The sequence below is a fragment of the Cyprinus carpio genome, chromosome B18 (assembly GCF_018340385.1).
Source record: "Cyprinus carpio isolate SPL01 chromosome B18, ASM1834038v1, whole genome shotgun sequence".
Classification (NCBI taxonomy): Eukaryota; Metazoa; Chordata; class Actinopteri; order Cypriniformes; family Cyprinidae; genus Cyprinus; species Cyprinus carpio.
In genome coordinates, this window is record NC_056614.1 from 16046133 (window position 1) to 16061039 (window position 14907).

General features: G+C 38.8%; 2 protein-coding genes across 2 annotated transcripts; both read left to right on the top strand.

Annotated features, from left to right (window-relative positions):
- The first annotated feature begins 4137 nt into the window (after positions 1–4137).
- Positions 4138–6172, top strand: LOC122140429 (leukotriene B4 receptor 1-like). The gene has a single exon (XM_042744022.1). The coding sequence runs from the start codon at positions 4577–4579 to the stop codon at positions 5558–5560; it is 984 nt and encodes a 327-aa protein (XP_042599956.1). The 5' UTR covers positions 4138–4576; the 3' UTR covers positions 5561–6172.
- A 7411-nt stretch (positions 6173–13583) lies between these two features.
- Positions 13584–14705, top strand: LOC122140383 (leukotriene B4 receptor 1-like). The gene has a single exon (XM_042743774.1). The coding sequence runs from the start codon at positions 13738–13740 to the stop codon at positions 14701–14703; it is 966 nt and encodes a 321-aa protein (XP_042599708.1). The 5' UTR covers positions 13584–13737; the 3' UTR covers positions 14704–14705.
- Positions 14706–14907: the final 202 nt, after the last annotated feature.

Sequence of the window (14907 nt, forward strand, 5' to 3'; positions counted from 1 at the left end):
GCACTAGGACATGGTAGCCTCTTAACTACTGGAGGAAGTATTTCAGGGCCAGAAATACAGTCTTCATTTCGAGGCAATTGATGTGCCAATTCGAGAAGATGACCTCTCCAGATCCCCTGGGCTGGACGGCCATCTAAGTCCGCTCCCCAGCCCATGAGGGAAGCGTCTGTCATTAGCATCTCGCGATGACAACACGGACCTAGAGTGGGACCCAAAGTCAGAAACCGGGGTCTGAACCACATAGATAGGGTACGAAGCCCCTGGCGCGTAACCCTTATTTGCCTCTGGGGATTGGCCCTCGGATGAAATCCCCTGGCTCTGAGCCACAACTGAAACGATCTCATGTGCAGGAGGCCCAAAGGTATCACCGTGGATGCAGCTGCCATGAGACCTAAAACTTTTCTGAAAGTGATGAACAGTGACTTTCTGGCCTAGCTTGATGTTCTTTAGGGTGGTTAGAATGGATTCGACACGTGCAGGAGACATCTGTGCCCGCATTGTGATCGGATCCTATACCACACCCCAAATACATTGTCCTCTGAGCAGGTGAGAGAACACTTTTCTTGGTGTTGAGTCTCAACCCCAGAGATTGGAGATGAGCTAGGACAACATCCCGATGTCGAAGCACTAGCTCTTGAGACTGGGTCAGAATCAGCCAGTCGTTCATATAATTTAAAATGTGGATGCTCTGGAGTCGTAGAGGAGCCAGAAGTACATCCATGGATTTTGTGTAAGTGCGGGATGACAAGGCTAGGCCGAATGGAAGAACCTGATACTGGTAAGCTTCGCCCCCGAAAGCAAACCTCAGGAACCTCCTGAGTTGTGGCAATATTTTTATATGAAAATGCGTGTCCTTTAGATGAATTGTCACAAACCAATCCTCCGATTGGATCTGAGAAACAATCATCTTGATTGTCAGCCTGTTGAACTTGTATGTTCTGAGGCAGCGGTTCAACCCGCGAAGATCTAAGATTGGACGCAGCCCCCCGTCTTTCTTGGGAATCAAGAAATACCGACTTTAATAGCCTGACTCTCTGTCTGGCAGTGGAACACGTTCTATAGCCCCTTTGACCAGCAGAGTCTGCAATTCCTGTGTCAATAGATGCATATGTTCCGATTTCACAGAAGTGGAGACCACGCCGTTGAAACGCGGAGGACGATATGCAAACTGAATCCTATAACCTTTCGTAACAGTTCTTTCCACTCATGGGGAGATATTTGGCAGTAGCTTCCACGCTGCCAGCTTCTCCGAAAAGGGCACTAATTTTGACACTTTGTTTGTTGGGGGGGGGGGGGGTGTTAGATGTCTGGTGTCCTGGTACGTGGCAGGAGACAACAGAGCATGTAACAATTCATTGGAGGCCACTGCCCTCCGAATCACCGGTGGTGGCGGAGGTTGTTCAGTGATCCCCTAAGGGTGCCAGGAAGGAGCCCTACACTTCTGTTGGAATTTTCCATGGCCCTCCCTGAGGGGACACACCCTTTGTCCTGGGCACAGCTTAAGGCCCTTGCTTTGGTCGTAATGACCATACTTTGGTCCAGCTCCATCTGCGGCTGCCAAGTGCTACAAGCTGCTCCCCAGTCTTACGAGGGGGCGCACAACTTGCCACACTCTTTCTTTGAGCCGGATTTTTTTTTTTTTTTTTTTTTGACAGCCCCAACACTTGAGCACAGTGAGTGAGAAACGTATTAAAAGTCTCCTTCTGGCGCTCAGATCTTTAAGAAGATCAGCCTGATGTGCCTGCAGAACCCGTGGTGTGCAGGGCAGCACTAGTCTGACCCACAGCATGCAAATGCGTTCCATCCAAGTGTAGATGTTGCTACATAGCTTGGCAGGGAGCAATTGCTGTCTTTGTATATATATATATATATATATATATATATATATATATATATATATATATATATTTTTTTTTTTTTTTTTTTTTTTTTTTTTCATTTTTAATTATTTTTTATTTATCTATTTATTTATTTTTGAACCGATGTTGCTCCTATAGGGGAGAGATAGCCTGCTAGCGTCTCTCTCACCTAGGAAATCAATATGTACAAAACCTCATTTTAAGGCTTTTATCTGGTCGCTACACGAGTCACCACCTAGTAACTCCTCATGTGCTTTTAATCGCGAGAGGAGCGCTAGGAGAGAGCACTCTCAATATCCATTACAAACAGAAGCAAGAGCTACAGCAGCCTCTGCCCAATCAGAAGAAGTGCCTGGGCACGCTTCGGAGGTGGGCGCGAGAACCTTCCGATCTGGCGATGAGAGAGGGGGATTTTGCCCGGTACTTTAATCCTCAGCCAGATCAAAGCGCGATCTTAATGAGCGGGAAGCAGCTCGTTCCTCGTGAGAGAAAAGAGCCTAGCGCGGATAGGAAGTGAACCGCGGTGCTCACATCTGCCACTCTAGAACGCGACAGCAGCCTGCTTTTCTTCCAAACAATAAACATGCGATTTCTCCTCAGAGATCGGCCATAGAGAGTGAGGCACGCATCTCTTATAGAATCAGCAAGAAAAATAAGTTGTTTAAAACTTTTTTTTTTTTTTTTTTTTTTTTTTTTTACTCTCAACATGCTTCCTTTTAAACTATAATGCTTTCAGCAGCGTGACACACACACACACACAATGCGGTCTCTGAAGACAAAGAAACCTGAAGATGTGTCCGTTTCACGTCTATTTATAACCTGCAGGTGCACGTAATCAATGACGTCACCTGACGTGGTTTTTTGAGGTTATTTTTGGCGTTTTTTGGAGTGTTTGTTAAAAATGGTTCGAAAAAGGTATTTTATCATTAGCGCTATTGAGCGCAGCATCGAGTGTAGCTTTTGATAAGGGAACTAGGACTGGGCGATATATCGCATGCGACTGTCACGCGCATTTCGTCAGTAAAGCCGGTTCCCTGATTACCGCTAAATCGCCATCACCTGCTTTCAAATGGACCGCATTTAATAGACAGAGTCGTAGTTCACTGACAAGCTACGCAACATCGCGTTTATTATCAAAGATGAATCGCCTTCGATAATGAACGCGATATTGCGTAGCTTGAAAGCAGGAGATGGCGATTTAGCCATCTTTCTGTCAAGAGTCTGATGGTGGAATTTTTTTTTGAACAGCATCATGGGTAACTTAGTTTTTCAACACAAATTTCTTAAACCTTTTTATTTTTAAAACAAGCTGAAATGACACAAGCAGATGGCTGTGGACATTGAATGGATCTCCTGAGGTAACATTTTGTGACATATTTAAAAGCTTTTTTATTGAAGTCATTGGCTTGACATTCACTTTTTTGCTCACCAGCCACTGTGGCTAGTGGTTTTCTAAATTAATAGCCACTCAGCATTTCAGTCACCAAAATGTTGTTTTTGGGATGTTATTCTGTTTAAATATAGGCTAACTGAACCCAAATATACTGTTGTACACATTTGACTGCAAAGGAGTATGAGAACATATTAATGCTGTCTCTTTATCGCTCCCCAGAAAAAAATGCTAGTCAGTGTTGTTATTAATTAACGCACAATCAATGCACATTGTGTGTTAAAGGTATACTCCACCCCAAAATGAAAATTTTGTCATTAATCACATACCCCCATGTCGTTCCAAACCCGTAGAAGCTTCGTTCATCTTCGGAACACAATTTAAGATATTTTGGATGAAAACCAGGAGGCCTGTGACTGTCAGAGCATCCACAGTGCATCCTTGTGATGCGGATGATACAGAAGAGCATATGGTGATATGGAGATACACAGAGGAGACTGTTGACAAAGGAATTGTTGAATAAAGTCGTTATTTTTGTTTTGTTGGCTTATGAAAACTGTTCCTGTCGCTTCATATAACCCAGATTGCGCGTCTGATGGCAGATCGAGTATTCTGACGACGACTTTCATACCTTTTCTAGACCTTGACACTGTTATTTACTTGGCAGTCTATGGGACAGTCACAGGCCTCCTGGTTTTCATCCAAAATATCTTAAATTGTGTTCCAAAGATGAACAAAGCTTTTACGGGTTTGGAACGACATGGGGGTAAGTGATTAATGACAAAATTTTCATTTTGGGGTGGAGTATCCCTTTAGTAATTTCTAGTAGGCTAATAGCTGAAAAATATAGTGAAACTGATGTCTATCCTACTTAAACCCATTCAAACAGATAGATTGACAGCGCAGAGTTGTTTGGAACTATTGAGCGCTCCATGAACTACGTCACTATGTGGTGGCGAGATCAAAGCATGTCACAACTCTGTGGCCATTTCTCAGTGGCTCTAGTGTAAGAATAAACGACACATTGCAAAACAACAAAGATGTTAACATAAAGAATGGTGAAGGCTGAGTTCATCATTTGTTCTCTGTATTTTACTAAGTAATTGTCTGTTTACTAAGTAATTATTCCATAATGTGTTATTGTGAAGTAAATACATTATAATGCTAGACAGAAATAACCTTTTAAGGGTTTTTTTGTCCTTATGCAACCTTGTTCTTGGGAAGTCTGAAGTGAAAGCAAAGCTGTGGTTTTGGTTTAATTGTGGGAGGTGTCACCAATGACCCTGTGTTTCAAACACGCATATATAGCTCATTTATTTCGTTTTTAATGAAAGAAGATTCACCATTTTCCAGACAACAAAATTTGATGATGGAGCTAAGATCAAGCTTCAATTCAACATCTAACAGCACTGCTGTGGGTTCAGAGAAGATTGCTCCTGCTGTAGTTCTGGGTTTGTGCTGTTTGGTTGGTTTGCCAAGCAACATTGTGGTAATCATCAGCATTGCTCGTGAGTGGAACAAAAATCTGAGCTTCACCTTAAAACTAATGCTAAACCTTGCGGTCTCTGATGCTTTGACCCTTTGCTTGGCTCTCATTGTTATGTACGAAATACAGTATGGATGGAAATCCGGCCTTTGGTCTTGTAAGTTCCTGGTTTTTTTGGGTCACTGGAGTCTGTATATAGCTGTTCTGACTGTCACATCCATGAGCGTGCACCGCTATCACAATGTCATTAAGTCGAGAGTCACTAACAGGATGATACTTCAGAGACTGGAAAGACGGCACAGGTGCCTTCAGCTGACTGGCATCTGGATTCTAGCCTTTGTCTTTGCCCTACCAGTCATTTTTACTCAAGGACTCAAAGACAAGAATGGATTGCTAAGATGTCAGAGGATAACCAAGTCACAGTCTGTAAAAGTAACTGTTTTGCTTTTTGAGATCCTGTCGGGGTATGTCATCCCATTTTCAACAATGTTGACATTTTATATCTGGTTGCACTCCAGTCTAACTAGAACTCCACAGGACCAGGAACCCAGAAACCAGGGGACAAATGTTAGGACTTACAAGAAGAGGCTTGTGATCAGCATCGTTGTGGCTTTCTTTCTGTTTTGGACTCCTGTGCACATTATTAATGTGATTGATATAGTCACTTCTCTGACTAAAACATCTCATCCAGATGTTCATTCCCAACTGAAGTCCTTCCGCCGAGTATATGGTGATACAAGTAAGACTCTGGCTTTCCTAAACTGTTGTCTGAATCCTTTTCTTTATGTTTTCTTTTCAAGAAATGTCATAAAGTGTACTAAGTAGAAGCCACATTTTTTTATTTCCCAGTTACAAATTCAGATAATTATGTTTAGGTTTTTAAACTGCTCATTTCAGTTTGTGTAAAAATTACTTCTGTTGTAAAAAGCTGAATTAATGCAATTCTAAAATCTGATATCCACCAAAGGATCATCTATGTCAATGAATGAATGCTTACTTTAATCATTAACACACTGAGGGTTAATATGTCTTGTTTACAATTATTTAAATAATTTTCTTATAAATGTTGTCCCACTATAATACTGGCAGGCAGATGTTTTGTAGGTCTTATGTTTTTGTAATGGAACTATAAGTGCAATGGGACCTTGCTTATCCTTGCTTCATTAACCTGACACTAAATGCTAAACCAGAAATAGGAAAGGATACACTGTGCATGTGATTTGACCACTTTGTTTAGTTTCAGAAGTACCAGATGTGATTAGCATGATGATCAGTTTGCATTGCACCATTTGAACAATGTATGGAAATGTACTTAAATGTATGCTTTAGATTAACCTGTATAAGTTAAAACATTATTAACAGCAAGATGGACCGTTTTTTTTTTTTTTTTAATGAAAGTATATTAAACATATATTTCCAGCTATGCAACTTACAGGACCATATATGTCACTGTACGACTTGTGTGTATAACAGACTTGTGTATGAATTAACTGGTTCTCACCATGAATATAGCCATAAATGCTGGAATGGTGTTAAGAAAAATATAAACAAACAAGGTTCATAATTTAGTTTTATAGACCATTTTCCACACTTACTCTGACCCTAGGAACTAGTTTTACTCTAAATTCTGTTTAAATTGGTATACTGACATGAATGTTTAAGGTTAAGCTGAGCTACTTTTGCTACACCACAACCAGGATAAGGCACAATGTTTTGACATTTCTTTTTAAAGTAAAGGTTCAGCCAAAAAATACAAAATTCACTCCCCCTCAGGCCATCCAGAGTATAGATGAGTTTGTTTCCTCATTAGAACAGATCTGGAGAAATCTAGCATTACATCACTTGCTCACCAATGGATGCTCTGCAGGGAATGGATGCAATCAGAGTGACAGTTTAAACAGCTGGTAAAAACATCACAATGTTTCAGAAGTAATCAACATGAAAATATGTGTATTTGTAATAAATCAATCAAGACATTTTTAACTTCAAACAAGTCCTCTACCACAGGCACAGGCACCGGCATCTGGATTCTAGCCTTTGCATTTGCCCTACCAGTATTTTTATGCAAGGACTCAAAGACAAGAATGGATTGCAAATATGTCTAAGGACAATGAAGTCATGTTTAAATAATTGCTAAATGATAATGTTGACTGTCTTATTCTCCCATTGCGTAAGTCCTTTACATGAAACATGTAAGTTGGGATGAAATCAAATGCTCTGCAAATAATACACTTTAATCTAAATGGAAAGTTACACTGGAGTAATGTAAAGTAACTGATGTTTATAGATCACATTGTTCTTTTTATTTCTGCAAATACTTTACAATTCTAATTAGAACAGTTAAATAGCTCCTTTGACAACTGAAGTTGCGTAAATGTTAAATTGGCAGAGTGCAAATAAAATGAAATAAGCTGAGTAATTTAGATTACTTTATATGTCATTGAATATTCAGGATGTGTTCAGTTTGTGAATTCTCACTAGCACTCAATGCGTGAGGGAAAGGCTGAACAGCTGTACTGTAAGTCTGTAAGGAGATGATGTGTGAAGACCTAGATAGGAAGGAGAGTATGATTCACAGAGATAAAAACCAGTGATGTCACAAACTTTCAGATTTAGTCCTGTCAAGTGACATGATAAGCAGTCATTTTTGGAAAAGCAGAAGAGTGGTGCTTTTTTTATTGTGCCTTGATCATCTGCTGTGCATCTGAACAGCCCAACAGTTTCTTTATGACTATGAACTTTAAATGGACACATCACTAACTAGAATTCAATGATTTTTTTTTTTTATGGTGACAACTTGCAGTTACTGAAGTTGTTCCTTTTTTAGTTTTTTAGTTTTTTTTTTTTTTTAAGTTCACTGTCTCAACTAATCTGTAAGTTTACTGAACTAGAGTATTTGTCCTCTCAAATAAATAAAAAAAGGTGTTGAATTAATTCAATAGCAATATCACGTTCTCAACATCACTTATCGCGAGATCTCGTCATTCTCGTGAAGACCATTGCAGACAGAAGACGGTCGTCAGCTTCTTCACAAAGTTTGGACATTTTCTCAGAATACAACTTTGGTAAGTAAAATATTTGTATTTATTGGCTTAACGTGTAAAATTACGTATGTTGTATAAGAAGAGTAAGTATGGTTTAAAGAGTCGTATCTTCTAGTTGTATGTATGCAGATGTTCGTTCCGCGGTGTCAGACAGAGCAATTCAGAGTAGGGATCCCATCACACCAGTCTCACCAAGCAAGCTTTTTAAGTCCTTGAAGGTAAGGAAAACATTTGCAGAAACAAGAACTGAAGTGAACTTAATTGTAAGCACCTCCAAAAGAGTACAAGGGGTCAGTCCTCTTGTAAACAGTGGTTGGAGCAGAGACAGGGCCGGATCACTGCAAGTCACTTTAACGATGTGTTAAGATGCAAGACAAGTCAAGCTAGCTTGGCATATAAAATCATGGGCTATACATCCAGCAGAAATGCACCAGCCTTCTTATGGGGTAAGAACAATGAAAAACTAGCTAGAGAAGCTTTTACTTCAAACCAGATGTCTTGTCATGGCAGCTTGAGGGTGGAAGAAGTTGGGTTGGTAGTAAATCCAAAGTTTCCACATTTAGGAGCCAGCCCAGATGGAATAGTCCATCGCAAGTGCTGCCCACTTGCTACACTTGAAATAAAATGCCCCTTGAAGTATGCAAATATGTCCATACCTGATGCTATCAAAAGCAAAGATTTCTGTCTAGGGACAAATTTTGAGCTTAAAAAAGACCATGCATACTATGCACAAGTTCAGGGGCAAATGGCAGTGGTTGAACTCAAAACATCATACTTTGTAATTTGGACAACAGAGAGGAGTGCCACATTCAGAAGGTAGAGTTCTCTGAAGAGTACTGGGCTCCGATCAGGCCAAAACTAGATCTCTTCTACAGACAGCACATTCTCACAGAAATGTGCACACACAAACTGAAGAAACTATTTCTGATCGCAGAGGCTTCCTGTTCGTGTAAAAGAATGTCTAAAACATCTGTCACACAGTGCTCTGTCTGTCAAAAGGTGTTTCATCTGAAATGTCAAGGCTTAAAAAGGCATCCTGGTGATCAGTGGTTTTGTTCAGTGTGTTTGCCACAAGCCACACAAACGTGAGATCATACACAGCCTTCTTAATAATCTGTTAAAAGTTAATTTAATTTTGAATACGTTTTAATTAATTAATTGCAAGACAGAAAATATTTAAGTTAACAAACAAATGTTTAACTGTAGGTAGTTCATCATTAAAATCATTAAAAATGTATATACAAATGACATACAGTGCAACTTTTCATGTGCTAAACTACTAAGCCACTAATATTAATGCTGTTCACAGTCAGTTACAATAAATTAAATCTATATTAAAATAAAGGTTTTCAAACAATTTGTCAGTGTCTTTGATATATTTTTCTACTGAATTAATGACTTCTCCAAATTAGATAATGCAGAACATACTAGTAATATTTTATCAACTGTTGCCACTGTGTCTTTGGGTCTTCGCTTGACTAAGTTTATGGGGAGTGTTTGTCATAAAATACAGTCATTTTTAATGCGGCCAATAGCTGTTTCCACATGAATCCTCATCCTTGACATGTGACGTGACACGGACACTTCCTGTCCTGAAAGCTGTGTGTTTCCACGAGTTGAAGCTGGTATGAGTAGCTGGACCCCTTTTGCAGCAAAATACTCAGGGAAACTAAACCCTCTGTCAGCCATGACAATGTCTCCTCCTTCCAAAGGATCGATTAAACCAGACGATTTGGTGATTGTTTTGTCACTGGCTCTCCCACCCCAAAGGAATGTGATTGACCCTGTTGGACTAATGCCAACCAGGAATTTGATGGTGTTGTGGAACTTATAGTTGGAGTAGATCATTGCTCTTGCACTGAGTGATGCTGGGCGATCAATGAATATCTTGCTGCAGTCTATGATACACCTCACTGAATTGAAAGGGGGGCTTCTGAAGAGGGCTGGAAGATTCCTTTTAATTTCTTCTCTTGAAGGCCAATGAATTAGAGAGGTGAAACGCTGTGCCGTTATGTTCAACCAGTCATGAAATATGGCAGAGATTGTTGCACAACTGCAATGAAACCTAAAGGCAAGATCTTCATGAGTGAGGCCAAGTCTCAGTTTCATTAAGACCAAGTAAAACTGGAGAGCTGTTGGAGGACTCGGTGTTCTCGGACTCCAAGCAGTGGTGAGATATGTCAGAAGTGATGATGAGCGAAGGCCAGTGTAGAAGTGAATGATTTGATCATCCTTTACATTCACATCAGATTTCAGTCGTTTCCTCTCACAGGTAAGTGTTTGAACCTTTGACTCTAGGCTTCTCACTTGCTCTTTGTAAGATGTGTTCAGTTTCTCCATGTCTTCAATATCCCTCATAGTGAGATCTTCAACACACACTTCACTGTAGGACTTAACTTCTGTAACATCAGTGACAGACTTCTCTCTTCACTGCTGCAATCCAACCGTCACGTTGTATTTCGTTTTATGGAAATCTAAACACTTTCATTTCTGACAGCAAGATAGTTCCTGTCCTGAGAGAGCATCCAACCACTGATATTACCTAAATATTTATTAATTTGTTTAGTTATATCATTTAAAATTTGAATAAGAGAACAACACCATTAAACTTTGGGTAATCAAAAAATTGTTTTATTCATTACATCATATAGGCCTAGATCGAATTTTTTCTTTTTTTTCTTCAGCAAACGGACAGACTAGAACAACAACACAGCAGTGAACAATAAACGATATGGCAAGACAAAAATTCAATAATTAAACCAATGTTTGACCAATGAGAGTAACATCGTCAGATGCTGAGCCGACCCAGGATGCATTGACTCTCCATCACTCATTGCATTTAGTAAATTTGACCTGCTGGCGCTTATAGGTATAAATGCCCCGTTTTTTGATCTGGTTTTATCTAAATAATTTTAACAACATTGGATTGTAAATTACATAATTTCAGTAAAAGTCAATGACTGGAAGACTTGAATGTTTTATTTTAAATCTGTTATGTAGCCTACATTTGAAAAACATTTGAAAATTTACCCTGTGGCGGTTCTAGTGTTAAGGGGGAAAAAAACTCATACATTGCATTGGTTTGTCACATTTTATGACATTTAGAAATCATGTACAATACAAGTAAAGAAAATAACATGCAAAATCTTTCCCCTTTTGTAGCTTAGTTGGTTCCGGAGGTGTAGTTTCCACTTATTTTCCCATTGGGATTTTAAAGTCTTTGTGTTCAGCAGAACAAAGAAATTTGTACAGTCTTTTAACAGGAAGTTATTTTGAATGTTTGTAACCGAAACAGTTGAGGAGCACCATTGACTTTTGACTGTCATGTTTGGTTACAAACATTTTTCAAAGTATCTTCCACTTGAGGGTGAAGGACAATTTTTATTTATTGGTGGCTGTCCTTTTAACAAGACTCACAACTTTAATAGTGTATGTACATATATGTGTTCAGTTGTTATAAAGTTAATAAGTAATGTAATATTTTGTGTTTTCGCAGCCACCCATTGAAATTGAGGATGTTGTGAAAGAAACTAATGAGGGCATTCTGATTGTAACTGAGGAGCAGCAATTTGGTGTGCTTCCCAAGGAATAACCAACATTGCTCTCATTTGGACATCCTGTCATCACTGACATCTCAGATGTCCCCACAGCATTTGGACTCCTAATGGGTCTGTATTTAGTGAACATCCACTACCTCAAACGCATGAAATACACCATTGAGGCTCTGCAAAAACTTGTGAAGAACAGCTGCTCCCACCAATGTTCATGATGCTCCACAGCAAGCTCTTCCATAAAAAGAAGGGGGGGGGGGGGTTTAAGGAATTTTAGGTTCTTTTGAGTCTTTCACTACTTTTTAGAATGCACATTAAAGTTTATCATGTTATGACTTGGAATATGCATGTTCTCATGAAAACAAATGTTGTTTCATGTCTCATTTTCCTATAATGTACACATTTTGCTTCAAACTGACAAGTGCTTTTGCTTTCCTTTTTCTGTTTCTTGTTTTATGACCACTAAATTGCATTATGTTGGGGAAGAGTTTGGAAACTTTTTTAACACTTCTGTCTGGTCATGTTGCGCTATGAAATTTACAATCTGACGGTTCAGACCTTTGTGCTTCACTGTGCATTCCATTCATATTTTATCAGCAGAAGTACAGTACACTCATTTTTTTGTAACTAAATGTGATTGCTTTTGCCTTACATATACATATATTATATAGTATCTTGGTTTCTCATTTTGACCAATAACTTGCATTATGCTGGGGGGGGGAGTCATGTAAACTTGTTCAGGATTAATATGCAATGTTTAACCTTCTGATTTTCATATTGAGGTATGAAATTAAAAATAATCCCTGTGGTTTTGATCTGAGAAATTTAAATGCAACTATTTATGTTTCTCAATCCCATGCCAAGGTTATTTATTACTCATCACACTTTGAAGTGTTGGTTCAGATCTTTAGACGTGTGTGTGACAATTTTTTTTCAATTGTCAGTTGATGTGTTGACAGCAAATTGCTTGTTTAATTTAAATGTGAATGAAAGTGTTGTCTCTATTATTAAATAAATGAAATAAAAAAAGTGTTTTGTCATGTTTATTTAAAAATTTAAGGCAGTGGGGTAACATTTGCTTATGTTTATTGATCCAAGTAAAAAAAAAGAAAAAAAATCCCAGTTGACACAACATGATTTAGCTTGACTGGACTAGAAAATAATAGTCAAGTCAACTTAAACTAATTTATTACCTGGACTAATTCCACTCTAATGGGAATTTGTTTCAACAAGAATTATGTTGTCAAGATAACAAATCATTTTTAGGCAGCGGGGTAACAAAGTGTTTTTAGTTGACTCAACAAATTCTTTTTTACAGTGTAGAAAAGACACTAAACAGAAAAACAAAATAGAACCATTATGTCTTCTTGCAAGCGATATCTTTTTACGTAAATGTAACTGGTTAAGGCTTAAAAGGAAGAATTTAAATGAAAGCTGCAAATATCAGGGCATAGCAAGCTATTTGAAAAATGTTGATTGAACATATCTTTCTGGAAACAGGAATGATTACAATGGTACATAAAGGTTCATCTTAATACACCAAAGCATCAGCTTTGACTGAATTTAACTCAGACCAGTGGTCTGTTCGCAGAGCTAAATTCAGGTTTTGCTGTATAATAGTGCCACCAAGTGACATAAAAGGTTTTTTTGTGGCCCCACAGAACCTCCTTACAACTGGGGCCCACTAGGGGGCCTCAGCAAACTTCCAAGGGGGCAGAAGAATGACTTAATAAAAACTGAAATTTGGTTATATGAAAATAGTCTCTGAAAGTCATGTAGCCCTTTGGGGTGTCCTGACTTCGAGTCCTGGCCTCCAGACGCGTTTACCCAAAGCGACTTACAAATGAGGACAATGAAAGCAATCAAAATCAACAAAAGATCAATAATATGCAAGTGTAAGAAGTCTCAGTTAGCTTAATGCAGTACACGTAGCAAGTTTTTAAAATCATATAATAAATAAAAAGAAAACAAAAAAAGATAATAAAAAGATAGAATAGGAAAATAATTGTACCTCAGAGATGTAATGAAAGAGACATTTGATATCTATCTCAGAGTGGTGCGCAGCAGAGGAAGAGAGAGCCTTCCATCATGCTCGTCTGATTGGCTGTTATTAGTTACTGGATTTGTTGCGTTCTGTAACATTAGCTGTATTGTGTCTGGTGTAGATGAATTGCTTGTCTGTAGAACTTCATCACATCTTGTTAGGACAACGTGTAAAGGTGTAGGTGTATATATAGCTAGTCAGAAGGAAACTTTCATGTTTTTTTTTTTTTGTATTTAAGGACCCTTGTTTTAGGGAAGTGAAAGCAAAGCTTTGATGTGGGAGGTGTCGATGTAGCCCCTGTTCTTCAGTCAGTCATCGATCATTTATGAAAGAATAATCTGCATTTTCCAGACAAAGAATTTGATGATGGATGGATCAAGGTTCAATTCAACATCTAACAGCACTGCTGTAGGTTCAGAGAAGATTGCTCCTGCTGTAGTTCTGGGTTTGTGCTGTTTGGTTGGTTTGCCAAGCAACATTGTGGTAATTATCAGCATTGCTCGTGAGTGGAACAAAAATCTGAGCTTCACCTTAAAACTAATGCTAAACCTTGCGGTCTCTGATGCTTTGACCCTTTGCTTGGCTCCTTTTGTGCTGTATGGAATACTGTTTGGATGGAAATTTGGCCTTTGGTCTTGTAAGTTCCTGTTTTTTTTGGGTCACTGGAGTCTGTATGTAGCTGTTCTGACTGTCACATCCATGAGCGTGCACCGCTATCACAATGTCATCAAGTCGAGAGTCACTAACAGGATGATACTTCAGAGACTGGAAAGACGGCACAGGTGCCTTCAGCTGACTGGCATCTGGATTCTAGCCTTTGTCTTTGCCCTACCAGTCATTTTTACTCAAGGACTCAAAGACAAGAATGGATTGTTAAGATGTCAGAGGATAACAGAGTCACAGTCTGTAAAAGTAACTGTTTTGCTTTTTGAGATCCTGTTGGGGTATGTCATCCCATTTTCGACAATGTTGACATGTTATCTATGGTTGCACAAAGGGTTGAGACAAAAAGCCAAGAGCTCCAGTCTAACTAGAGCTCCACAGGACCAGGAACCCAGAAACCAGGGGACAAATGTTCGGACTTACAAGAAGAGGCTTGTGATCAGCATCGTTGTGGCTTTCTTTCTGTTTTGGACTCCTGTGAACATTATCAATGTGATTGATATAGTCATTACTCTGACTAAAACATCTCATCCAGATGTTCATTCCCAACTGAAGTCCTTCCGCCGAGTATATGCTGATACAATCTACACTCTGGTTTTGCTAAACTGCTGTCTGAATCCTTTTCTTTATGTTTTCTTTTCAAGAAATGGCATGAAATGTACTTAGTAGAACCCGCATTTGTTTATTTTACAGTTACATATTCAAATAATTATTTTTAAGTTGTAAACCTCTTCTGCTTATTTGAGATCAGTTTGTTTAAAAAATGTCTTCTCTGTTGTAAAAAGCTGCATTAATGCAATTCTGAAATCTGTGATCTTCCAAAGGATCATCTACAGTATGTGAATCAATAAATGCTTACCATAATCATAA